The sequence below is a fragment of the Martes martes genome (assembly GCF_963455335.1).
Source record: "Martes martes genome assembly, chromosome: 11".
Lineage (NCBI taxonomy): Eukaryota > Metazoa > Chordata > Mammalia > Carnivora > Mustelidae > Martes > Martes martes.
The window spans coordinates 96,079,458-96,106,147 of NC_137899.1; the positions used below are offsets into that span (position 1 = coordinate 96,079,458).

Below are 26,690 nucleotides of genomic sequence, written 5' to 3' on the forward strand. Positions count from 1 at the left end.
TAAGGCACAGGGCAGAGCCAGGAGTAAATTGGCTCCTTGACATTTTTGCATTGCTGAATCACAACATCCCTGAAGCTTTCCTCATTTCTAAGTTTCCATTAATGCAAGACCTAATGAGCTGGATATTCTATTCCTTGCAACCGAATGACTTCTAAATGCTACACTCCCATGTATACTTTGTTTTGTTTTTACATGCATGTTTTAATAGGATAGAGTTCTAGAAGTGAAGTTGCTGGGTCAAAGAGTGTACAGACTTTACACTTTAATATAAATATACAAATTACAAAGGGTTAGATTTTAAAAAGACAAGAGACAGAAAGTGACAAGAGAGCTAAAAAGGGACTATAGAATGGTATTAATAGGATTTTTTTTTCATACTTCTCTTCAGGCCAGCCCTGGTCTCTCACCTTTTATCTATCTCATTAGCCTGCCAGGTCTCTGAATCTGCCCTCTACTTGGGCAGAGGTGGGTAGGTGTATATTGATGGTGGTGATGGAGTGGAATAGAAAGCATTTCAGAGGAAACAGGAGAATCGTCCAGCTCATTTGTTTCTGCACAGAAGCCTGACGTGTTTAGCTAAGGTAGATCTATAGCTACCTATTTTAACAAAGAGGAGTTATGTATGAAATTAATTTAGGCTCTATGCAAACATAAAAGCAATTCAATGAGAACTATGGAAATAAGACAGGATAGTTATGATCAAATAGTTAGGAGACTTTAATGCAAAGAAAAGGAATTAGGGCTCCATCCTGGTGGCATTGACAAGGCAATATTCAGGGCTCAAGACTGCTCCCTATGAACGTGCTATCCAGAGTTACAGAAGAATAGAAATTTGGTGATGCGGTGTACCTTCCCATACTTTCCTCTTCCAAGATACCCAGTATGGACTGCATGATTGTGTCCCCCCACCAAATGCATGTGCTCAAACCCTAATCCACAGTGGGATGGTATTATGGGGCAGGGCCTTTGCAAGGTTTAGATGAGGACATAAAGGTGGAGCCCCTGTGATGGGATTAGTGTCCTTCTAAGGAGAGACTAGAGCCCTCTCTCTGCCCTGTGAGGACCCAATGAGAAGGCCACCATCTACACACCAGAAGTGGGCCCCCACTATTTCAATGGCACCTTGATCTCGGACTTCCCAGCCTCCAGAGAAATTAATTTATGGTTTAAGCCACCTCGTCTATGGCATTTTTGTTGTAACTGTCTAAACTGACTAAGATCAGATCCCTCCTTCACCTTATTAAGGAGGCTGGGAACATTTCCCCTTTTCAAACCTCCTCCACCTGCTCCAGGGTTTCTATGCTCAGATCCCATGATATCTTTTTCCTGGATCCAGACCTCATATGCACAAGAATCCTGTGTTGAGACTTGTACTCCAAGCCAACTCTGTAGCCAAATCCATGAACTTTGCGTAATAGATCTATTCTCTGCAAACATACTTGCATTTGCACTTCCTTTTTCTTAGAGTTCAAAATGCCACATTATTTGGCCTGAGATTTGGGGGACTGGTGGTGGAAGAGGGGCACAGATTGCCTGCAGACATCATCACTGCTTTAGCAATAAAACCCCACTGGGAAAACAAGAAAGATCTTAGAGAACTGGAACACATACGTCGGTAAAACCTTGGAGAATGCAGGAAATCAGTGATTTGTAAAAATTTCTTCACATGGTGGTTTCCTTCATCTAGTCTCACAGAGTTTCAGATAGATTAGCGCACAGAAGGTGACCGTGGTGTCATGGCAATGGCAATGCATCGGAAATCAGGATAGCTGGAGCTTGGTCTCTGCCTGACTGTGAGCTTGCCAAAGGACTTTGGGCAGTTGAATTTCACCTTCTGCACCTTGGTGTGATCCTCTGTTCAAAATGTGACAGTAACAATGACCTCTAGGCTTATCCATGCTTATACCCTCAATTGACCACACAGAGCCAAGCAGAGAGTAGGTGATTACTAAATTCATTTTGAGCAGGTGTAATGAATCATAACCTAACCTCTCCATTTTATGCTCATGTAATAGTTCAATCCTATGTCCACCTTCTTACTCAGCAGCTGGTTTGAAGAGAAAGTTCATAAACACTAAGTCAGAACAGTTCATGGACACAGGTGATGTGGAATAAACGTTTTTATTTAGATACTGTTTCAAGCATGGTTGGAAGTGAAATTGACCAAGAGAATGGTGCATAGAGCAATACACATCCTTACATGCTTAGTTGGCAGCAACGGTTTGCTGAATCCAGCTCACATAGTTGCAGACCTTGGTGTAGACACCAGGTTTGCCTTTTTGAGCACAGCCAATACCCCAGGAGACAATGCCCTGGAGCTCTCTGTTGCAGACCACAGGGCCACCAGAGTCACCCTGTGCAAGAGGGAAGAGACAGTAAGAACTCCCAACTATGCCAAGATGGGAGCAAGATTCAACGTTGTTTCTCCATTACCCTGGGTCTGTTTTCCCAGGTTGCTGATTCTCTAGGAAACACCTTCCCTTCCCCTGGAAATCTAATTCTCAATCTCTGAATACATGGCTCTCCTTTCTCCTCCCTCCTCTTAGCTCCTGCTCTTTTCTTAGTGGCAGGCATGCAGGACCAAGAAGAAGCAAGGACTGGTGAGTGCAATGCTGCCCAGCTAGCCCTGCCTTTTTTCAGAAAGCTTCCTTCTACAATATTGCTCCTCAGAAGGGCACTAGGATGTTCTGTTTCCACACCATCTTCTGTGTATTTTTTTACCCTTAGCCCTAGCTATTAATGTTTGAAAAAGACAATTTATCACTGATCCCAAATCTCTGTGGTCCCTTATAATCCATCACTGAGACGGCTTTTCAGCCTGTGTTTTGGGAAAGGGAACTGGGGTGGAAGTGCATGAAGCTCAGCTGAAAGGGGTAAAAAGAAACTGACCTGGCAAGAGTCCTTTCCACCCTGCATGTAGCCCAGACAGATCATGTTGCTGCTGATCTGACCAGGGTAGGCGTTGCGGCAAGTGCTGTCAGAGAGGATGGGAGCTTGAAGACACTGCAGGACATCAGGATAATTTTCTGTGGGGCAGGAGAGTAAAAATGGAAGAATATTACCTATAGGATTCCTGGAGATTTCTTTCCCTATCTCCCTTTACCTTCCCTACTCTCTCAGATTGTCAGTATCTTCTGTTTTAGAAGAACAGTTGTTATCTGGAATGACTTCCAAACAGTTTTACTCAACAAGTTGTTCTCTCTGATGTTAGCATCAGTGACCACACATCTTAAATCTAGAGACTTTCTCAAGCAGGTCTCTACTTTAGGCTGTACCAAAATCCCTCTGTTGTGCTTTCCTCCTCAGTTTCTACTTCTTTGCAAATCACTAATCACACTTCAATTAAATATCTGCCATCTTTACCATGGCTCATTTTTGTTGTGTTTCCCAGCAAAAGCATCTTCCTAAGATTCCATATATCTACAAACTGTCCTCTGGAAAACTTGCCTTGAGTGACAATTCAGACTAACTGAACCTCTACATGTCCTTCACTTCTAGGATTTTCAGACTTGGTGCTTTTGTTCCAGGTGACACTTACGCCCAGTGCTCAGGGTATTCCCCCAGCCAGAGATGAGGCACTGGGTACCAGCACCCGCACAGGATTTTGGCAGAGAGATAGCAGACACTCGAGAGTTGAGGGTGGCGGGTGAGCTCAGTTTAATCAGCATGATGTCGTTATCCATAGTGTTTTGGTTGTATCTGGGGTGGCGGATGACCTTGGCTGAATTGATGAATTGCTCGCCACCCTCAGAGACTGCGATGTTGTGTTCTCCCAGACGCACCTGGATTCGGCTGGATCAAAGGATGCAAAGTCTTTAAGGACCAAGTTGAGCTTTTCCCTTTTCCCAGTTCACCCCAGTCATGAGCATCAGCATGAACACCATCCCCTGCAAGCATTTCCACACATAGAAAATTGTGCACTTAAGATAACCCTATCAGACATGGTACAGGTGACAGTAACTTTTAGGTGGGTGTCCCTACCAGTATAGACTCACAGCCCACCATCTTGTTAGAAAGTTAGTTCCCATGACTAGTGATGCCAATAAAACGATGTTAGGTGAAGCAGGAATTGGTGACGACTCCTCAGCACCTGCCACTCCTCCTCTGGTTCAGATTATGTATTATTCTGGGGAGATGTGGCAGGAATCAGAGACATGACAGAAATTTAAGGAGGCAGAATGACCTATGTTTATTTTCAATATTGTACTGGAGGCTTCACGTGGATTATTTCCTCCATATTGAGATATAATGATTAAGAATATTTATTGATTCATGCTCTTGAGCTAGTTCTGAGTATTTTTCATCACTCACTAGTCCCCTCTCCCCATGTCTTCGGTACCATTATTTGGAAGGACATCAGGGAACTCTAAGATTACCTTTCCATGTAAAATTCCCTCCATATATCATTGAGTGCCTGGGGGGAATGATTAGCCTCCTAGAACTGAATGCTCCCCCCTCAAGCATAACTGTGTAGTTTACCCTGATTGTTCTTTGGCATTGCTGGGGCATGAGTTGTTCTGAGAGAACAGAGATGTGAGGATTGGTTACTTACGACTTGTAGCAGTGAGCTGCGGACACCACCCACTGGGAATTGATGAGGGAGCCGCCACAGAAGTGATAGCCCGAGTTTAGGGACACCTGGTAGGGAACAGAATTCCTCTGACAGGTGTAGCCCCCAACGATCTTGTCATCATCATCAATGGGGAAAGCAACTGACAAGGAAATTTGGAAACAATCTGTTAAATAGATCTATCTTGGAATTTCTACTTACCGCTAAGTTTTTGGAGATTAACTATAAAAGAGAAGATAATGTTTTCCTGTCACACATAATCAGGAAATGGTGATAACATAATTACTATATGATATTTTCCAAAATCTTATTATTCAATACCCTTAACACTTACCCTACTTATACTGTTATAACTATCTAATTTTTTAAATTTATGTTTTAAATTTGATAAATATACTGTTTTTTGCATATGCAACACACACACATGCATACACACACACACACACACACACACACCCCTTCCTCAGAGACTCCTTACGTAAAAAATTCCCTGAACATTACTATCTAAGTAAAGAATACTTTTTGTACAAAACTTTGCTCAGCAGAAATGCAAATAAGTGTTCAATAATGTTTTGCAGTAACCATACTTAAGTTTATTTATAATAGTTGGTATAGGGTAGATATCCCCATGAAGTAACAGAAAGGAAGGTTTTAGAAGACTCCTAAGAATGTTTCAGCCTGGAAGGAATTGGGAGTTTTGTACTCTTGCTCCCCCAATTTCTATTTGGGTTCTTGTCTGAAATTTTCATGACATAATTTCATGGAACATTTTATGGTTTCCCTTTCCAGCCTTTCCCCTTATGTCAATTACCTTTCTAACATTTTAAAATCTATTCAGCATTCTAAAATCTGCCCACCACTTTATTAAGATTTCTGTGGCTCCCAAAGTCGATGATTGTATTATACATACCCTATAGTTCAAGTATTTTGAAGTAATTTTGGGAAAGATATTTCCACATGTATAGACTAATGTATTGAATTTATACCCATCCAATTCAGGAAAGTTTCATTGTAAGATTTGTATAAATTTTGGTAGTATGAAAAGCCAGAAATAGACATTTTTCTTTCTTCTTCTGATTAAATGATATGTTATTTTTCACCAGAGAGATTTCATTAGCGAGGATGTTGTAAAACCCAGCCCCTAGCTTTTTATTCATGAGAAATGAAGTACCTTCACCTGTCAAGATCCCTGTGAAGATGTCTGTTGATGTAGAGGAGACTCTGGCTTTGACCTTCATAGCCTCTTCAGTGAGCCCAAGACTAGTCACTAGTCCCAATTTTATCTCCCAGTGATTAACTTCAAATGCTCAGAAAGGTCAAAACAACATTTCCTTAATGTGGAAATATCTTTTCTGTTTCTCTCTTTCTCCATAGATTTTACCTTGAAGTTCAGGGCAATTTCTTCCTCTTTATACTTTCTACACTAAGTACTCTTGCTCACTATCATCTTTCCCCCATTAGGGAGATTAAATTATGTATAGACATTGTAGAACTCTAGTCCCTCCCTTTATGGTGGTTTTGGTTACCCTTGGTTAACCAGAGTCAGGAAGCAGATGATCCATTTTCTGATGTATCCTCTGAAGGTCATTAGTAGCCTAACACTAGGTCACAATGCCTATGTCATTTATCCCACCTCTCCTCATCATGTAAGCATTTTATCATCTCGCATCATCAGAAGAAAATTGAGTACAGTACATTAAGATATTTTGAGAGAGAGAGAGAGAGACAGAAGAGCATAGTCACATAACTTTTATTACACCATATTGTTATAATTTTCTATGACATACTAAATTTGTTGTTAATCCCTTACTGTTCCCAATTTGTAAATTAAACTTTATCATGGGTATGTATATGTGGGGAAAGAAAACATAGTATAATAGGGTTCAGTATAATCTGTGGCTTCAGGCATCTAGTGGGGGTGGATGTAGCTGCCACAGAAAAAAGGGGACTACTATATACACTGTCATTTCAATATTTTAAGCTTCCTAAGTACAGAGACTCTATTCCACATTCATTGTTGTCTTCCAGAGTACAAACTGCAAACAAATACATCAGGGACACACACAGAATCATTTATTATTATAGACTCACCAGCAGCTCCCAGCAGGGCGAGGAAGATGAAGGTCTTCATGGTTGCTCCCTGGAATTTGACTGAGGAGTGGAATGAACGTCTCTCATCCACAGCTATTTATACCTCCAGGTCTGACATCGACACCCATGGTCATGGGTGCCAGAAAACTGATTTTATTGGAAACTCATTAATCCAAATTTATAATTCAATTTTGTGCCAAATTAAAGATAATTCAGTATCAGATGTAAACATTATCTTTTGTCTACTTTTCCAGAAGGTTATGGGAATGGAAGTAATAAACCCACCTGGTATGTTGTGTTCCCCATAATAGAGAAGTAAGTTGGAGCAAGGTCATGGAATGAGGCTATGGGTGTCCTCAATCCCAGGCAAAGGTCTTAGGTATTTGGTTGTCTCAACTGTGAACTTTTATCTTGGGGACCATCTTGAACGCTACTCCCTTGATGTTTAATTAACATTGAGTCTTTCACAATTATATAATTTTTCTGTGATATCTCTGGTCTTGGATATCCATGTTAACTTTTCATTATTAATAGGGACACCTTGTTTCCTTGAGAAAAGAAACATGTTCTGAATTGAAGCTATGATCGGTCTAGATGGAAGAGTGAACAAATCACATTTACTAGAACTTACTATATATTTTACATATATAAAAACATTGCATATATTAATTTAGTAATTCTCCTTACAACCCTAGAAGGTACCTATTACTATCCCATTTTACATATGGGAAAACTGAGGCACATGAAATTGCAGGAACTTGACCAAAACCACATAACAAGTATACAGTGGGGTCAGGATTCCAACCCAGGAAATATGGCTTTGGAGTCTCTGTGCTTAATTGCTCTACCTTCATTAAGTTTGCCACATTCTGGACAGCATGATAATGCAGAAATCTTGGCCAATGATAAGAGAATTCATATTTATGGAGTGCTTCTTATGTGTCAGGAACTGTGAATGGAATTTATATATATCTATTCATTCGATCTTCACCAACTGCTTTATAAGTGTTCTAATTTTTACCATTTTATAGATGGGGAGGGTGAAGCTTAGAGAAATTACATGTTTTGCTCAAAGTTTTATGTACTTTAATGATCAACACAGGGTTCAAACTCAAGCAGCTTCATTTCTGAGGCTGTGGCCTCCACTGTAATGCCATAAACACAATAAACATAATAAACAATCTAACTCTACCAAATTGAAATGACTCTAGGGACCAGATAAAATTCTTGGAAATATCTAAGAAATGTGTTCCTGGAGCAGGAGTTGTCATAATTAATGAGGCATGGCAGAAACTTCCAGAATAAGTGAATCTCAGGAAAAACTAACCTCTAGCTACATATAACCAGATTCTCCTCCTACACATCATAATGACCTACCAGGATGTTCTGTCTGTTTTAGCAAATCCTCCCTCCTGAGCAGTTTGCTTCCTTTACATTTGAAATGTTGCTGATAAAAAGATAACTAACTAGAAGGCAGACTGCCATTTGGGACCAGGTAATTCTGTGTTGTGGGGAACTACCCTGCACTCTATAGGATATTTGTCAGCATCTCTTGCCTTAGTTACAAGTACCACTAGCCCCTCCTCCCAAATGTGATAACCAAAATGTCTCCAGACATTGTTAAATGTTCCCTTAGGGTCAAAATCATCCCCAGCTGGGAACAACTGGTCTAAGGAAAATAGACGGGCAAAGTAGCTTCTAAGGCCATAGCCATGAGAAAGTGCCTTGAACATTAGGACAAAGTAGGTACTCGTTAACTACTGCATGAACGGCACATAAGGCAGGGGGTTGCCACTGATCCCTAAAAACCAGGGAAACTATGGAAAGGGCCAGGCTCACAATGAAGAAGGGAGAGTCTTCTCATCTTGTCCAATTATCTTCCATTTTGACACCTCCATGTTGAGGTGTTAGAAGATGTATAATCCTGTATCAACCCAGGAACTTTCCCTGAACCTCATCAGAGATCTTAGCCCATATGGAAAACACAACGTCTTAGAGCAGTTTCCACAATAATTGGCTCGCGTGCTGCTACGTTTCAGGGAGTTCTCTCTGGTGCATTAGGCTTTATCACTTGGACGCTTCTTCCTGGAAGGGGAAGTGTGAGGGTTGCTAAATAAGGGGAATTATTCAGGATCAATTACAAATTCCCAAATAAACATAGACCCCTCTGGGGGCAGTGTGATGATTCTTCAGTCATCCAAAGCAGGAGCAGGGATGTGGGGGAAAACAACACATGATCGTTTCTGGGCTTCAGTTATTCCCAAATAACTCCCACATGTTGCATGGAAACCACTGAACACAACCCCTGTAATGTAAATGACGTTTTGAGTTTTAAATGAACTTTTTTCCTGAAGCTCTTCTCAAGAAAAGATGTTGATATGTCATGGGTTGGTGATTTTTTATCTAATGTACGTTAAAAGGAACCTATGCTATTTAACAATACAGCTCTTTAAATAATAATGGTTGTTCACGTGCTGCCTGATATCAGGTTGAAGATTGGTCATTTTAATATGTGTTTCCAAAGAAAGCACATACTGAAGATGGTTGGAGATGCACATTGCCTAGTGCATTATTGGCACATATTAGGCAGAGGGCTGGCTGGACAAAATGAGAATGGGAAACCCCAAGGATCGCTGATGGTGGTGGCTGTGCCAGCTGCTGGGGATAGAAGGCCTATGGAGCTGAGCAGATCTGGAGATTAAAGAAAAAAGAAAAGCACAGCAAGTGGAAAAGACTAGGAGAACGCTCAGTGCTGGAGGCCAGGAGAATACGGGTCAGTATGAGGTGTCTCTGTACATAAGCATCATGTCGTCATTTACATGGGTGAACAAACCTGAAGATAACCCTTGCACCGTTGTGTGTGAGCTCAGACCTACAAGATACATTTTGCTTCTGAGATACTGTGAATCATTCTGTGAAGTTGGGGCCTGGAGAATTGGGTTGAAATGTCCCAGATTCAAGAGACATACATGCACTTTATGTGTGCAAAACTTCTATCCTCCATAACATCGATGAATTCTTATTTACAGTCAACAATAGACATGCCACAGTGTGTGTGTGGGGGGGGGGTGTCTCCTTCCTCAGTCACATCCATGAAAAGAGCCACATGCTATGTGTGGGAAGGCCCACATTCCTTTGGCCCAGCAGGACGTGTTGGTACCTATACTTTTTTTCCCTAACTTCAAACATGTGGTGTCCCAGAGGCACGTGTTTGTATTTAATGAATCTGTATTTGTCACCTCTTTTTCCCATGGACATGGCTTAGTGGCCTTGAAGGACTATTTAAACTTGTGCCTGAACGGGGGTGTGGGGGGAAGGGGATGCTGGCTGGGCTCCAGCAAATATATTGACATTTATTTTGGCAGAAGCAAGGCTCACTGGTCTCTGAAAGCAATTTCATGATCTTTTCTTTAATGGAGTCTGTTTTTCTTTTTCCTTAGCTCCTCCAGCCACTTTCCTGGCTAATACAGTGTGAGTGCCTGAGGCCATTACTGGATCTTTACCACTCCAACGGGAAGGGAAATTTTTAAAGAAGGATTCCTCTCCCCAGAAAGAGATAGACTAAGTTACTGAAAAACCGAAATAAGCAATCAGGGCAACAAGACTATAAAAAGGAACAAGTTACAAAGCATGTGCTTGTGTAATAAACTTGATGTTAACCTGGCAGTCTATGCGAAGCTGAATTTCTAATCATTGCCATTAGGCAGAAAATCAGTGGCGGCAAAGAGAATGGAATTTCTTGGTAAAGTGAACCCTGGAGCCAGACAGGTTTCCTTGAGAACACTGCTCAAGGATGCAACTGTTGGCTTGAGGAGGTTTCTATTCTAGCTCCAAGGGATTCTCTCCAGAAAATTGCAAGCAGGGCCCAGCAAGTTTGTTTTTTTTTTTTTTTTTTTGTAAAGAGTCCAAGAGTAAATGGTTTAGGCACTACGGGCAATGCACCACGACTGCCCTGAATCTGCCCCATGAAAGCAGGGCGTGCATGGGTGGGGCAGCTAAGTTCCAGGAAAGCTTCATTTGCTAAAACATGCTGCAGTCCAATTTGTACCTGAGTTGCCCCTGCCCCTGCTCTAGAATATAAGGAAGGAACCATTTATTTTTTTTATTTTTTATTTTTTTTATTTTTTATTTTTTTTAAAGATTGTATTTATTTATTTGACAAAGAGAGAGAGATCACAAGTAGGCAGAGAGGCAGGCAGAGAGAGAGGAGGAAGCAGGCTCCACACTGAGCAGAGAGCCCGATGCAGGGCTCGATCCCAGGACCCCGAGGTCATGACCTGAGCTGAAGGCAGAGGCTTAACCCACTGAGCCACCCAGGTGCCCCAAGAAAGGAACCATTTAAATGTCCCATATCTTGACTTAAAATTGAATGGTGGTTCAGTTTCAATGATCAGGTGTGGCTTGAAATAAAGCTAGTAATCTTAAGAGAACTAGCTCATGCAGCCTTTACTTCAAGTAAAGCTTTAAGGAGAAAGTAAGAAGGGGGAGACTGGGGATTTAGGGCTGGGATATCAGAGTGACAGAGAACAAGGCAGAACAAAGAAGAGAATCATGGGGGCAGAAACTTGTACCAAAGTATGAGATACAATAAAATTCTGGGAAAGAATGTTTTGATCTGGCCACCAGAGTTCTGGCTTTCATTCTGTTGCTAGCTTCTATTTTGGGGGTCTTTGCACATTGATATCCTCATGTATAAAATGAACACCCACAGAAAACCATGAGGAAATAAGAGAAGTTAACACAATCTTTGATTCCCATAGAAGAGTTTTGTTTAAGTGTTAACACAACTAAATTATGTCGCCGTCAAAATTCGCTTCGTGCTGCTCTCTTTCCCTTTGCAGCCAGATCCTATTTCTATCCCAACAGAGTCAGTGGAGCAGCACACCTTATAAAAGAAAAATTAAGTTGTATCACAGAAGCAGACAGGTGTGTATACCAGCCAAGTTATGGGTCTTCCTTCAGTCTCTTCATTGCATGGTACGGGACCTTGTGGCCTTTCCCATTCATTCCCACCTCCTTGCCAACCATACTGTACATTCCAGCCCCGAGCCTTTCAGAAGACTCATATTCCCACTTGTGTCCTGATATCTTTCCCCATCAATTGGTTTACAATGATTTAAGATTGTCTTTCTCTTTTGTTAGTACACTGTCCATGCCAAAAGGTCAGTCCAGCCCTCACTAACATCCACCATGTTCTGAGGCATCTCCCTGCTACTGTGTGGGGTCATTTGCCTCCATCCTCCTTCCCCCACCAGTGCCCCCACCTCCCTGACTTTGTGTTAGGCTGGTCTGGGCTTGCAGTAGCTCTGCTGTTTTCTCAACCTATTTCACATTATTTACTCTTTTCATTATCTCTTAAGTTATTGGAATAAAGAAAACACACACACACACACACACACACACACACACACACACACAGGATCACAAAACTGTCATGTGACAAGATAAAGACCAAGAAAATTTTCTCTCAACTCCCATATATTCCTATTATATCAAGAAGGATTTGTGGAGTGGAACAATTTTAAGAACTGTTTGGATGAAAGAAAGGAAGAGAGAGGGCTCGCTTCAGCAGCACATATACTAAAATTGGGATGATACAGAGAACATTAGCATGGTCCCTGTGCAAGGATGAGAAACCATCACCACAATCAAGATAATTAACATAGCATGATAACAATTAAAAAAAAGATAGTCAAAAAGAAGAAGAAGAAGAAAGGGCGAGAGAGAAGGTTCTAGATCTGAGGTCTGGCAGTGGTTTTATCAAAAATAAGATTTTTTATATAAAGCAATATTCCTAGGTGATTTGTGCTAGGTGAACAGGGAGGAGCACTTTGGTTCCCTCAAAAAGCTAACAGCACAGGGAAGGGTGTGACTTGGGTAGAATATTTGGCTAGCCCTTGTGGGAGTCTGTATATTTTCAGCCCATGAACAGACCTTGCCAAGCCCCAAGAAGGCCTCAAATGCATGTAGTCTCTTCAACGCTAATTTTCCTACTACAACAAGAGAGTCCAAAATTGACATGTCTTGGGGCTCCTATCGGGGTCTGAAGCCAAGAATCCAGAGGAGACAAAGCTGAGTGGGGTGGGATGAAAGACAATAACGGGAGCACTTCCGTTAAACACACTCTCCCTCCAGATCTCAACTCTCTAGGTTCTGGTTTATGTACATGGCCCTGATCCAGTTACTAACTGTGCCACTTTCCATTCTTAAAAATGTCCCAATTAAAAAAAAAAGTCCCAGTTTGGGCAATAAATTAGACAGTTACCTGGTTACGTAGCAAGGTCTCATGTGACAACCAGAGGAAGAATTTGAGTCTGTGCTTGACTGCGAGTATACCTTCCAGGCTCTTGGCCATTCTTTTCCATTCCCCACCTTGTTCCAGGTGAGGTAGAAGACCTACATACTTGCTGAAGGGCTTCTGACCTACCCAGGAGATCCAGAGCCTGGAAATTAGGTCTCTAACACTGTCTTCCTTCAATACTGAAGAGGAAAAAGAGAAAGCACAACTAGCCAGCAACTTCTAGGAACATGGAAAAGATGATGGTCTTCATGGTGGTTCTCCAAATGCACTTGTTGTGATGGGAAGAACGAGGGGATCATCCCCTCTACACCCCCTAACCAGCCCATCTTATTTCTAGTCCAGGGTCTCTGGGCAATGGGTGGAGTATGATAGCAGATACCCAGATATTGATCTGGAAGAGCCTCCATTTCTCAAGAATGGCAAATGGTGTTCCTAGGGTTAACCAAACATGAGCACAAAGGGGAGTATGGAATTTCCAGAAGTAGATTCCTTATGGCTAAGAATCACTCATGGCCTTCTTGAGTTAAAAAGGGATTTCCCCAGTAATGACACAAAGAGTACTACACAATGGAACTCTGCACCAACTGAAGAATAAAATACATCTAATAGAAGCAATTTATGTTTTCTTCTCTATATATACATTTCACCTCTTTGATGTTTTATAAACTAATTTCTTATGATTCACAATCTATCTTTCTAATACCAGCTTCTTTCCTGAGCTTCTCTGAGTTCCAACTGCTACCTGAACATATCTGCTCAAGTGTCCTCAAGTGTCCTGCAGCAGCTCAGGCCAGCTTATCTAGAGCTGAGTCCATCATACCTTTTTTTTTTTAAATCATTGCTTTATTTTTTTTTAATTTAAGATCAGTTAATTAACACATAGTGTATTATTAGTTTCAGAGATATAGTTTAGTGATTCATCAGTGGCATATAATACCCAGTGCTCATTACGTCGAGTGCCCTCCTTAATGTCCATCATCCAGCTACCCCATTCCCCCACCCACCTGCCCTCCGGCAGCCCTCAGTTTGTTTCCGGAGTTAAGAGTCTCTTATGGTTTGTCTCCCTCTCTGATTTTGTCTTATTTTATTTTTTGTTCCCTTCCCCTATGTTCATCTGTTTTGTTTCTTAAATTCCACATTTGAGTGAGATCATATGGTATTTTTCTTCGTCTGACTGACTTATTTCACTTAGAATAATACCTTCTATTTCCATCCATGTCATTGCAAATGGTAAGATTTCATTCCTTTTGATAGAAGTAATATTCCGTTGTGTGTGTGTGTATAATGTATGCATATATGTATATGTATTGGATATATATATACGTATATATAGATGTGGTATGTGTGTATCTATACACCACACCTTCTTTATGCATTCATCTGTCAATGGACATATGGGCTCTTTCCATAGTTTGGCTATTGTGGACACTGCTGCTATAAACACTGGGGTGCACATCATAAGCTTCTTCTTCCTATTTTTCCCAAATCGGTGCGATGGAACTTCATCTACATGGTTAATCAAACTTGAAACATGGAAGTCACCCTTAACTTCCTCATCCACCTTACTCACTACATATATTCAAATGTCCAGTCTTAAAATCTGTGCCCATCTGAAAGATCCTTGACTTGTCTTTGAAGATCCTTGACTTACCTTTCAAGTGAACCACTTGTGCCTTTGTTGGGACCACAGTCTACCATAATAGCACTATAAGTACTTTCTTGTTTCTGGATTTACTTTCCTTCAACCTATCCTCTATACCACTTACCAGAGAGTGGTCTTGCTAAAATGTAGATGGACCCTGTCATTTTCCTGCTTAAGACCCTTTCAACAGCTCCATGTTGATGTCAGGATACAAAAGATTCCTGGGCCTGACTTTGAAGCCTGTGTGCCTGGACACTCCATGCTGATCATGCCTCTGTGCCTTCCCCACACTCTCACCTGTTAAAGTCCCAATAATTCTCCTGATCTCTGATCAGGGAGAATCCTGAACCTTGCCTGCACTTTCCAGCTCCAATCAGGCCTTCTTGAGTTTTCTTTTTGGCCTTTATGTTTCTTTTATTACACTTACTTCCCATTATATATTAATTGTGTGAGTATCTGTGTAGTGTTGATTATTCCAGGTAATTTAAAATTCCTGAGGGTATAGCTAATGTCTGATTTGCTTGCACTTCTGCCTCAAAGCCAATATGTAGCTGACACATAATAATTATTCAGTATACAAGTCAAAACCACAATGAGATTCCACCTCACACCAGTCAGAATGGCTAAAATTAACAAGTCAGGAAATGACAGATGCTGGCAAGCATGCAGAGAAAGGGGAACCCTCCTACACCATTGGTGGGAATGCAAGCTGGTGCAACCACTCTGGAAAACAGCATGGAGGTTCCTCAAAAAGTTGAAAATAGAGCTACCCTATGACCCAGCAATTGCAGTACTGGGTATTTACCCTAAAGATACAAATGTAGTGATCCAAAGGGGCATATGCACCCAAATGTTTATAGCAGCAATGTCCACAATAGCCAAACTGTGGAAAGAACCTAGATTTCCATCAACAGATGAATGGATAAAGAAAATGTGGTGTATATATATACAATGGAATACTATGCAGCCATCAAAAGAAATGAAATCTTGCCATTTGCGACGACTTGGATGGAACTAGAGGGTATTATGCTGAGCGAAATAAGTCAATCAGAGAAAGACAACTATCATATGATCTCCCTGATATGAGGAAGTTGAGATGCAATGTGGTGGGTTTGGGGGGTACGAAAAGAATAAATGAAACAAGATGGGAACAGGAGGGAGATAAACCATAAGAGACTCTTAATCTCACAAAACAAATTGAGGGTTGCCTGGGGGAGGTGGTTAGGGAGAGGGTGGTGGGGTTATGGACATTGGGGAGGGTATGTGCTATGGTGAGTGCTGTGAAGTGTGTATACCTGGTGATTCACAGACCTGTACCCCTGGGGCTAATAATACATTATATGTTAATAAAAAATTTAAAAAGTTAAATAATAATTGTTCAGTAAGTAATTGCTGAAGGGGGTTACCTCCCCCACTTCTTTGCTAGTGGACTCTGATTAGTCCATTAAAATTTATCTTGAGCATCATCTCTCCTTAGAATTAACCTCTGACATTTATCTGTGCCCATCCCTAACTCCACCCCATGCAGCCTTTGATTTGTTAGGTAGCTGTTACCTTTCTGAAACCTTTTTAAAGCTTTGTATATATTGCTATTAAGACCTCTGAATTCTCTTGCAAGTTTTTATTTTCTTGTCTGTTCCTTCAACTAGATTATGAACTCCCAAAGCAAATATTTTATATTTAAATCTTTAAGTTTACAGCTCTGTCTCTGGCATACAGTAAATGCTCAAGTTCCTCTTTGTCCCATCAGACATTTGGGCCCCATCTACAACATCTCCCAAATGGTCTTCTGGCCTTTATTGTAGAAAGGAGATCACAGTACCTTCTCAACCATCCAGTTGGAAAGTTTGTCCTTATGTTGAGCCAGAAAACTGTTTAAAGCTTTCAACCATTTGTTCTTAGTCTTGTCCCTTGGTGATACAGGATCAGGAGAGTCATAATTAAAAGGTAAGTGGTCAGAGGTCAGAGGCAGCAGAAAATTATGGGTTCTAGAATAATGAACAGGAGAAGCAAGATACGCCAAGCTTCCAGGCCAACAGAGTCTCCACTGTCCCTTAATGTAGCAAGAACAAATCTCAAAAAGCAACCCCAAAAGTTGCCTCATGTTACTTGAAAAATAACATGCCAGTAACTAGGAGTTGAAGCTAGATGCTAGCCTCTTCTTAGATGATGTAATAGAACTAGTTCTTAGGAAAAAAGAAACTGGTACAGGACTAGGTTGCTTAAAGATTTGGCTTAAACCCCCCTCCTTCAAAATGTCTTCTCCATCCATGGAAATCCCCCAATGATAAACATTTTTCTACACATCCTTCCAGTGCTGATGAGTACAGCTTGTACCCTATTATTTTATGATCAGTAATATTTTTAGTTGCATCATCTCAATATTGGCTGTCTTACCATCTAGAATATTCACACACAAAAAACCAAAGATGTATACCCTATGGTTTTTATTTCTTATTATTTTATTTCTCCTGTCCACACAGTACCCATTACAATCAGGGCTCTTCACTAGGATTATAGTCAATGGCTATTCGGTGACCAGAACATAGCAGGAGGTCAGTGCTTGAGGCGAGCAGCCTGGTCTAGGCCACTGAAGCCCCAGCAGACTGAGAAGGCTATCCATATGGGCAGGGCATGAGCCATGTCGCACATCAGAAACTGAACTGAACTGAGAATTCCGACATGGAGAGGACTCCCTGGCATAGGGTGTCAGATCCCGAGCAGGGCGAGGCGGGTGTGTGCAAAGGAGAGAAAGTTGCCATTGCAGTGGACAGTTGGGCACATGTGACGAGATGGATCAAATATGTACATCCGTTAAGGACAACAGAACCCAGTTTTCTTAGTATTGGATAAGGGAATTGCAAATATAGAAAGGGAGAATGCTAGAACCCTAGAATAAACCTTATCATATTGGAATTGGAACTGAAATTAGTGGTGTAAACTTGTGGTTTTCTCAGTATGCGTAGATAGATACAGAATTAAAGATATATGCTAAGATATATACATTTATGTGGTAACATACACACATGTGTATTTCCTAGGCTCCATCCATTGATGACCTGTGAGTGGTAGCATCCCCAATACCCAGATCTAGTGCCCATCTCTCATTTTCTAGATACCATTAACCACTAAAAGGAACCAGGGCTCTTTGGAGAAATAGCTGATGTCACGATGGGCAGGGAAAGCACAAGACAAGCCTAGAATATATTCTTGTGCTATATTGTAAGGAAATACTCAAATACCCAACCTTATGGGGGCCCCGAAAACAAGGATGGTTTAAGAACGGAAACGATTTTTTGACTTCTGAATCTCCTTTGAATGATGCTTGATACACGCTGGAAAATTATTATACCTATCTTTTATTTTTTTGAATACTTTTCCAAGTGTTTATTAGTTATTTCTTCTTCTTCTTTTTTTTTTATTGGTCATGTTAGTCGCCATACGGTACATCATTAATTTTTGATGTAGTGTTCCATAATTCATTGTTTGCATATAACCCCCAGTGCTCCATGCAATCCATGCCCTCCTCAATACCCATCACAGGGCTCACCCATGCCCCCAGCCCCCTCCCCTCTGAAACTGTCAGTATGTTTCCTGGTGTCCATAGTCTCTCATGGTTCATCTCCCCCTCTGAATCTCCCCCTTCATTTTCCCCTTCCTTCTTCTAATGTCCTCCATGCTCTTCCTTATGTTCCACAAATAAGTGAAACCATATGATAATTGACTTTCTCTATTTGACTTACCTATCCTTTAAAATACAAATTAGTACCAAAAGCTCCTTCAGGCCAAGCAAATTAATTTTTTATCATTCCCATTTCCGTCTCAAATCCTGATACCAGGCCCTCAATTTCCGTAAGCCACCAGTACAAATACACCAGGTGCCGACCATACCACATTTGGAAACAGTTTTTTAATGGTTAGACTCATATGTGGTCTCTTACTATTTTCTACTGCGTTCATATATTCCTTCATTCGACAAGTATGCATTAAGTACCTACAAAGTGTTACGTATTGTTAAGGTGGGGAGGGAGCAGGGGAGACAGGAATGTCCTAGCCCAGCAATCCAGTAAACATCTGGGTAGATAGAAACTTACCCCAAAAGGCTCATGCTGTTTTAGAGTTAAACAGAGGGCTGGAGATCAGTATTTCAGAATCTCCCTTGGTCCAGGTTTTGGGGATGAGGAAGTTAGAAGGTGAGTAGATGAAATGATTTAGCCAAATAAAAACCAATTATATTTTAACCTCCCTAAAACATACACTAAAACTCTCCAAACTAGATGTTATCTAAAAACATATCCTATCGGTCCTATGAGTCTAGAAGCGTTTCGAGGACAAGAACATCGCCTTACTCACAAATGCTTGTTGAACAAACTAGCATAGCCCTGGTTCTCCAAGCTCCCCTCCAAGCCCTCCCGAGGATGGGAGGAAGAGGACACAGAGGAGGTTAATGTGCTCCTCTGACCTCTAGGAGGAGCTGTGCCTTCACTGAAATCCTGAGGCAGGTCTGGGAGGAGAGAGGGGAGGCCCAGGAAGGGAGAGAATGCTCAGGCGTCAAGGTTTGCTCCTGGGTCAGCTTGGGAGATGGTATGTGGACAACCTGGACACTACAATCCAGTCCATGTTGTGCTTCTCCAGCCTCTTTGGCAATGTCTGCAGTCCCCATGGATCCCGCCCCCTAGGACCTTTTGTTACTCTCCTGTGCTTCCTCTGTGTGTGTCCACTCCATGTCCAGGCTCAGCACCCCAGATAGGGGAGATACGCTCCGGGGGTACCAGTTGCAGCAGATTTCTCTCGTAACCCCGTCAGCACCCACTGAGGGTGCTTCCTACCCAGTTAGCATTAATTCCTGTGTCTTACATTGATACCCAGCTGGCACCAGGGAAAGGCTCTGAAAGCCAAGCAAGGTGGCCTCTCTGCGTTAAATCAGGATGAGGCTTGAGTGGGATTGTCCTGGCTCCATGAGAGGGACATCTGCCCAAAGGGAAGGAATGCGTGTCTGAGCAGAGGAGGTGATGTCAAGTGGAAAGAGAAAGGAAAGACTTATTCATGCAGGTGGGGGAGGAAGCTACTAGCAAAAAAAAAAAAAAAAAAAAGTATCTGAGAAACCTCCTTGAGGCAGCTTGGGGATGGACCTAATCCTCCGTCCGCAGCTGCCCCTGTACATTCAGTCCTGCCGCTCCAGGACTCAAACCCAGCTCTAGTGGTGCTGGTGTGGAGTGTAAGGGGGGAAAGGGAATGTGAGCTCTAGAGGAACTAACAGGGGCCGTGACCTCACCGGCAAACCCTCTGTCAGGGCCTTGAGGACAAGAATCTAATCAGAGAGACACTGAGCCCCTTCTGGTCAAGTGCTGCCATGGGCTGCAGGCTCCTCTGCTGGGTGGTTCTCTGTCTGCTGTGGGCAGGTGAGTCCTGGGCACAGGTGGGATATCTCTGTCTTCAGACTTCTAGCTTTTTTCATGGAATGGCTTCCTAAGACTCTAAATTTAGTTTCTTGCTCCCACAGTCTCCATGGGCACTGGAGTTACCCAGACACCCAAACATCTGGTAACCGGGACAGGAAGGAATGTGACCCTGAAGTGCAGACAACATCTGGGACATAGTGCTATGTACTGGTATAAGCAGAGTGCTCAGAAGCCGCCGAAGCTCATGCTTGCCTACAACTACAAGAAGCTCCTTCAAAATGAGACTGCCTCCAGTCGGTTCTTACCTGATCGCCCAGACAACTCCCAGCTGGGCCTTCAGATAGACGCCCTGGAGCCCGAGGACTCCGCCCTATATCTCTGTGCTAGCAGTGAAGACACAGCCCCGCACCTTCAACTTCCCCCTGTGCACAAACCTCCTGGGTCCAACCAGGAAGCCGTGGGGGCCACCAACGCTCAGCTCAACATTTCCTGGAGGACCCCAGACTGAGATCCCAGACCCTCCTGCTGCCTGTAGTTTCAGTGGATGCTGAGTCCATGGCACAGACTACCACAACCTGGGTCCTGGCTCTGCCTCGGTCCAGACTGCCTGAGCTGAACCCAGGCCAGAGAGGGTCCAGCATCATGCTTCTGAGCAGTGTCCAGTCAGCACGTGGCCCTGGGAAGTCTTCCATGGGCTACTATTCACTCTGGCCACAGCACAGCTGACCCGTCCCCTGCCAACAGGTACCTTCCTCTGACTTTTCCATCTACACACATGAGACCCTGGATCTCAGCCCCAGCTCCAAGTCTCGGTCCCAGCTCCAAAAAGGCTCAGCCCTAATGGGTGCTAATGTCTCAACCAAATTAAGAACCAGGGCAGATCAGAAGTCTCTTGCTGCTTCTGATGACCAGAGGCCTGAGCTAGCAGAGGACTCATTCATGCCCTGACCCTGCCATGGATTCCTGGCTCCTGTGTGGGGTGATTTTTATTCTCTCAGAAGCACATGAGTCCCGGGAATTTCTCATCTTGGATTCACCTAAGGCTCTTCTAAGGCATTTCCTTATTCAATCTCTGGCTTCTTTAACTTCCCACAGGACACACAGAACCTGAATGCAGGCAGACTCCCAGCCACCGGGTCACAGAAAGGGGCATGAGAGTATCCCTGAAATGTGACCCCACCTCTGGTCACTTATTCCTACACTGGTACAGACAGATCCTGGAGCAGAAACTAGAGTTTCTCATATTATTCTACAAGGGTACTCTCTTGGAGAAGTCTGAAATATTCAAGGATCGATTCTCAGCTAGAAGGCCTGATGGATCATTCTCCACTCTGCAGATCCAACCCACAGAGCTGGGAGACTCAGCCACGTACCTCTGTGCCAGCAGCACAGACACGGCCTTGTAAAGACCCTCCAGCTTGCCCAGCTTTACCCATTAAGCCACCCAGGCATCCCTACGTGGTCCACATTGAAGAGGAGATTAAATCCATAGGGAATTGGTCAATGTCTGCTTGGAGTAGTTGCCTGAAATAGGTGTGGCTGAAATCGGGGGTGGGTCCTAGAAGACAGGCAGTGATACAAAAGAGGCATTTGATATGGTCCACCCCTTGCTTTGCTTCTAGTCCAAATAATAAGGTCTTCAAGGTGGTGGCCGGCTGCAATCTGTACAAACACAGGGTTAGGTGTACAGGATTCACTGCTAGTATGGTACTCAAATCCCAAACGGGTGTTTATTGTCTCCCTTCATCACCATTTCTAGAGTTTCTCCAACTTTGTTTGGTGCTTCAGTGGTCTAAGCTGTTTGCCTGACGGGTTGACCCAGACATTCATCTCTGAGGGTTTGGAGCCCCTTCGGTGCCTTGCACAATTGTCATTATCACCAGGAATGGAGGCACCGAGAAATGCTTCGATTAGTTCCCTGAATCCCAGGTCAACTTTCCCTGTCTCCACTGTGTAGCAGTAACTCTGTCACCTCATGAAAATCACGATCAGTACCTTTGGCTCAAGTCATGATCGCAGGATCCTGGGATTGAATCCCACATCGAACCCCACATCCAGCCCCACATCCAGCCCCTCATCGAGTCCCACATTGGGCTCCCTGCTCAGGAGGGAGTCTAGTTCTCCTTCTGCTTCTGTCCCTCCCCCCTGCTTGTGCTCTGTCCCTCTCTCCCTCTCTCCAATCAATTAAAGAGACTTAAAAAAAATATGAACCATATATCTAGCTTTCTTCCTAAAACACTCTGTGGCCAAGATGAGACCCATGAATGGCCTATTTGGAACTTACATATGCACCACCCAGAAGTGTCAGGGCATTAATGCTCTATGGGACCCTCTGCAATCAATAGAGGGTGACAACTAATGAATAAAGCTTTATAATTGTTTCAGACTCGCTAGAAAGTTCTCGATTGATGAACATCTACTTATCTAAAAGGATGGCTCAATTCATACACATATTTTTTAGATTTTCCATCCTTTTAGTTTCTGTACTTGATTTGGCCTAGAGATTTGCATCTGACTTACCTTCCACTTTACCTACTCTTTTCACCTGTATTGGTTCTGCTTTTAAAGCTATATATTGAAATCTTAATCACATGTATTTTGTATATTTCAGCTCTACAATCTCCACTAAATTATTTACTATGGTTTCCAGTAGTCAACAAAATTCTCCATTTTGTCATCTACTTTGTCGAATATATTGATCATTATTTTCATGTCAGTGTCTGAAAATTCCATCTGAATAATTTTGGGTCTGTTTCTTATGTCTGATTTTTCTTCTTGGCTTTGACCATGTGAACCTGTTTCTTCACACAACAGATAATATGTGGTTGAATGCCAGATATTTTATATGAGAAATTGTAGAGATCCGGTGAAGTCCTGGATGATGAATTTTTTTATAGCGATGATTCCTTCTTGCTTATCCCATGATATCTTGGTCAGGGCAGGACTTCTTAGTCCGGTGGATAATTGAGGTGGATTGAAGCAAAACTTCAGTTGTTGGATGGCTGCTCACTTTGCTCCTAGTATGTGATCATTTGGGTTCCCAAAATTATGTCTGGAGTATTTTTACTTTTCTGAAGCATAATTTGCACAACATAATATTTGCTTTTTTCAAGGGTAACACTCCGTGAGTTCAAATATATTTATACACTGTGCAACTATCACCACGATCCACTTCTTAAACACTTCCACTCCACCCCCCCCCAAATTCCTTTGAGCTCATTTGCAGTCAATCCCCACTCCTACTTTGGGTCAAGTGTTGGCTCTTCACTGGGACCCTGTCCAGGTCAGCAATCCCTGAACACAGACACTGTTCCCCAGACCAGTAAGGTCATGTGAGGTCCTTCAAGCTTCTTCCCATCTCAGTCTTCCTTTTCTTCTTGGCTTCCTAGCTACTGATAATAAATAGGCAGTAACTCTCAGGGTAAAGTGCCTTCTCAGATATATCCCTTGTCTTTGGAGTCTGAGCTCTTCCCCTTCCTCTTGCTTCCCTTTCAGTGCAAAGCTTCACATGTAAGCTGTGGGCTACAATGAGGTAGGTACTCGGGAACTGGATGCGTTAGCCCACTAACCCGGCAAACATCTAGGGGAGCCTCTGGTAGCCTCATACAAGTTAAACCTGGACAGACACTGGAAATTATTTATCTCAGCCTGTTGTTTTATACATGAGGAAATGGAAAGTCATATAAAGGACAGTTTTTAACCGTCCCTACTGATTGTTTCCTGACTTCCATATGGAAGTCCATTTAATATGTCTAGAGTAGTCAGCGTATGTCTTTTGCTTCTGATCAGAATATAAGCATCATGAGAGTGAAAATATTGTCTTACGTGTGATTTGCACCACCACTAGAACAAGTTCAGCTTGCTAAGTGTTCCGGGAAGGATGGTGGATGTTTCTATTTGGTTTTCTAAGGTTTCCCTAGTGCTTGCTCTGTGGTTAATTTAAAAAAAACAAAAATAAAGGAAACACCTGTCATTGAAGAAGTTTAACCAGCAGTTGACAGTTAGTGTTGCCACACAGTTTGTGTGTGTGTGCGTGTGTCCCTGGGGCACTCATAGGTTCTTGCTATCCTGCCTAGCTCTTACTGACTTGGGTTAATCAACTGCTCTACCTGGCCCAGGAGGCCACTGAGACCTGGGAAGTGTGCCTTGATGACCACTAGGAGGAGCTGTGGATCTTCCACACCCTGAAAGGGGGGGAATTTTTGGAATGAACAAAGGGGACAGGGGTTCTCAACAGGAATGATTGGGGGATGTGGGAGATATTTTGTTGTCCCACCTGGGGGCGGGGAGCCCTACTGGCATGTAGTGGATAGAGGGATAGAGACCAAGGATGTTGCTAAGCAATCCCCACAACACAGAATTATCCAGTCCAATATGGCAATATCTCTGAGGTTGAGAAACCTTCGGCTGAGCATTTGGTTATAAATTTTGTACTAAAAGAGAAGGTGACCCATAGACAGCTCAAGGACAGCAAAATCATCCCACCCCAATTTCCCCCCAACTTCCATGCTGTCGTTCACATCTCCAGCTGCTTTGTTCCTGTCCCATAATGACTTCTCACTCCCTAGCCACCACCTGCTCCCCACATGGCTCTGGTCCTCAGACAGAGAGACCCTCACAGGGATCAGTCTGCAGTCTATTCCTCCTCAAGGTGACGCATCGACCGAGCTTGCTCCCAACATTCATTCCTGCATTCTAAATGGTATCCCATTGCTGCTTGGGGCAGACCCCACAGGGGGTCTCTTGCCCACAACTGAAGTAGTCAGGGGAGCTGATGAGCATACATCAGACATTCCAGGGAGCCAAGGCCTAGCGCGACCATCGTGCATTACTGTGAAGAAGACGCAGAAGATCCACAGAAGAGAAACTAGCTCAACTTGGAGAGCGGAGTCAGAACGGGGAGACAGGGAGGAGGTGGTCTGATCTGGGACAGGGAAAATGCAGGGAGGGAGAGATACACCCTAGAGGCAACATGCTGGTCCTTCAACTATCCCCAGAAATTCCAAACTCCTTTAAAAGAGGGAGAAAGTAAAATGTATTGAAAGGGACAAGTGTAGGCAATGAAATACATAGAGAGCCCAAGCATGGGGAAGTCATTCTAGGCTGTGACATCACAGGCAGAGCACCTGTCAGGGCAGCGAGAACCGCAGCCTAGGTCTTACCACTGAGGACCGGAATGCTTGGCTAGGACTGTGTCTGTCTCCACCATGGGCTCCAGGCTCCTTTGCTGTATGGTGTTCTGCCTCCTGGGAGCAGGTGAGTCCTCGGTCCAGGGGGCAAGATGCCCCGTTGGGTCTCTAAGCCTGTTCATCATGTGGCCAGCCACTGTCTCTCTCCTGGGACTTGTCTGAATTCTGCTCTTTTTCTTCTCAGCCCCCGTGGACACAGCAGTTTCCCAGACTCCAAAATACCTCATCGCACAGTTGGGAAATAAGAAGCTCCTAAAATGTGAACAAAAGCTGGGCCATAATACCATGTACTGGTATAAGTAGGACTCCCAGAAATTGCTGAACGTCATGTTTATCTACAACAATAAGGAACTCATTCTAAATGAAACAGTTCCAAGACGCTTCTTACCTGAATCCCCTGACAAAACTCGTTTAAACCTCCACATCGACTTCCTGGAGACAGGTGACACTGCTGTGTATCTCTGTGCCAGCAGTCAAGACACAGCCCTGCAAAGTCATTACCTCCCTGTGCATAAACCCCCTGCCCAGCCAGGAAGCTGTGGGGGACAAAGGGTCACTAGACCCTGAGCCTCCATTCTCCCCCGTTAGAACCCCTGACTGCAGATCCCAGTCTGGTACAGTCTGCCAATATACCTGATGGGGCCGGTTGGCAGTTAGGCTCACACAAGCCTGACAGAATTCTACGTACCAGCTGCAGCAATAAATTCCCTGAAGTGCTCAGGATTTCAGAAACAAGAGAGGACCTAGTCCGTCCGTGCATGAAGATCTTAATCAGGGGAAGGAGCCATGCCTTGAATACCTCTGCTGCACATATTGGTACTTATTGGATGACCATTATGACTGAAAACACACTATTCACTCAAAATGTTCGATGAACAAAAGCCAGGAGGAAAATAAGATAAAGATAAAAATGTCTAAAATATTTGGAGAAGCATTAAAGTTCATAGCAACAGGGGTACTTAGAAACAAAGGGTTGGGGATAAGCACCAGTAGGGGTGGGCTTGGGCACGGCTGACTCCCTCCTTTCAGAAGGAGGACCATGGCGACTCTTCCCAGTTCTGCTCCAGTAGCATCTTGAAGAGTCCTCCATGGCAGGCAGTGCCCAGGTGGTGAAGGGTTTATACACATTGAAAGGAGATTGGACACAGATCTGTAGGCAGCAGCTACTCGTTGGTCCCACCTGAAGCGAGATGACATGAGCACATTTGTATTTGGTACAACAACACTGGTAGCAGCAGGATCAGAAGAGTGAGAGGCTGGAGGTGGATTACACAGTTAGGAGACTTCTATGATATTCTTCAGGGAGGATTATAAAGGGTTTCTGTGGGGCATTGTGGACAATATAGAATAGAAGCTCCGGCTTCTATACGCTCTTCTGAAGAACGTTAGGTTTCAGTCTGGCAGTTTCAAATGCAGGATTTGCTAGAATCTACTTAAGTTTTGTCCTCCCTGTTGGGGGGTCCTGGCATGTGCTCATTATTACCGGTGCATGGTC

General features: G+C 43.2%; 1 protein-coding gene across 2 annotated transcripts in view; it reads right to left on the minus strand.

The window, feature by feature from the left end:
• Positions 1 to 2,104: 2,104 nt before the first annotated feature.
• Positions 2,105 to 26,690, minus strand: part of LOC308351966 (serine protease 1) — a 29,206-nt gene continuing 4,620 nt past the window's right edge. Inside the window, exons 2-7 of one of the 2 annotated variants that reach the window (XM_080817946.1) lie at positions 25,169 to 25,447; positions 6,662 to 6,808; positions 4,553 to 4,712; positions 3,539 to 3,792; positions 2,890 to 3,026; positions 2,107 to 2,354 (exon numbers count right to left, since the gene is read on the minus strand). In XM_080817946.1, the coding sequence (XP_080674072.1) occupies positions 2,205 to 2,354; positions 2,890 to 3,026; positions 3,539 to 3,792; positions 4,553 to 4,712; positions 6,662 to 6,701 (741 nt within the window). In that variant the 5' untranslated portion in view covers positions 6,702 to 6,808; positions 25,169 to 25,447 and the 3' untranslated portion in view covers positions 2,107 to 2,204. Of the gene's footprint in view, positions 2,355 to 2,889; positions 3,027 to 3,538; positions 3,793 to 4,552; positions 4,713 to 6,661; positions 7,329 to 25,168; positions 25,448 to 26,690 lie in introns of those variants that run through there. The other variant, XM_080817945.1, reaches the window with a different exon arrangement.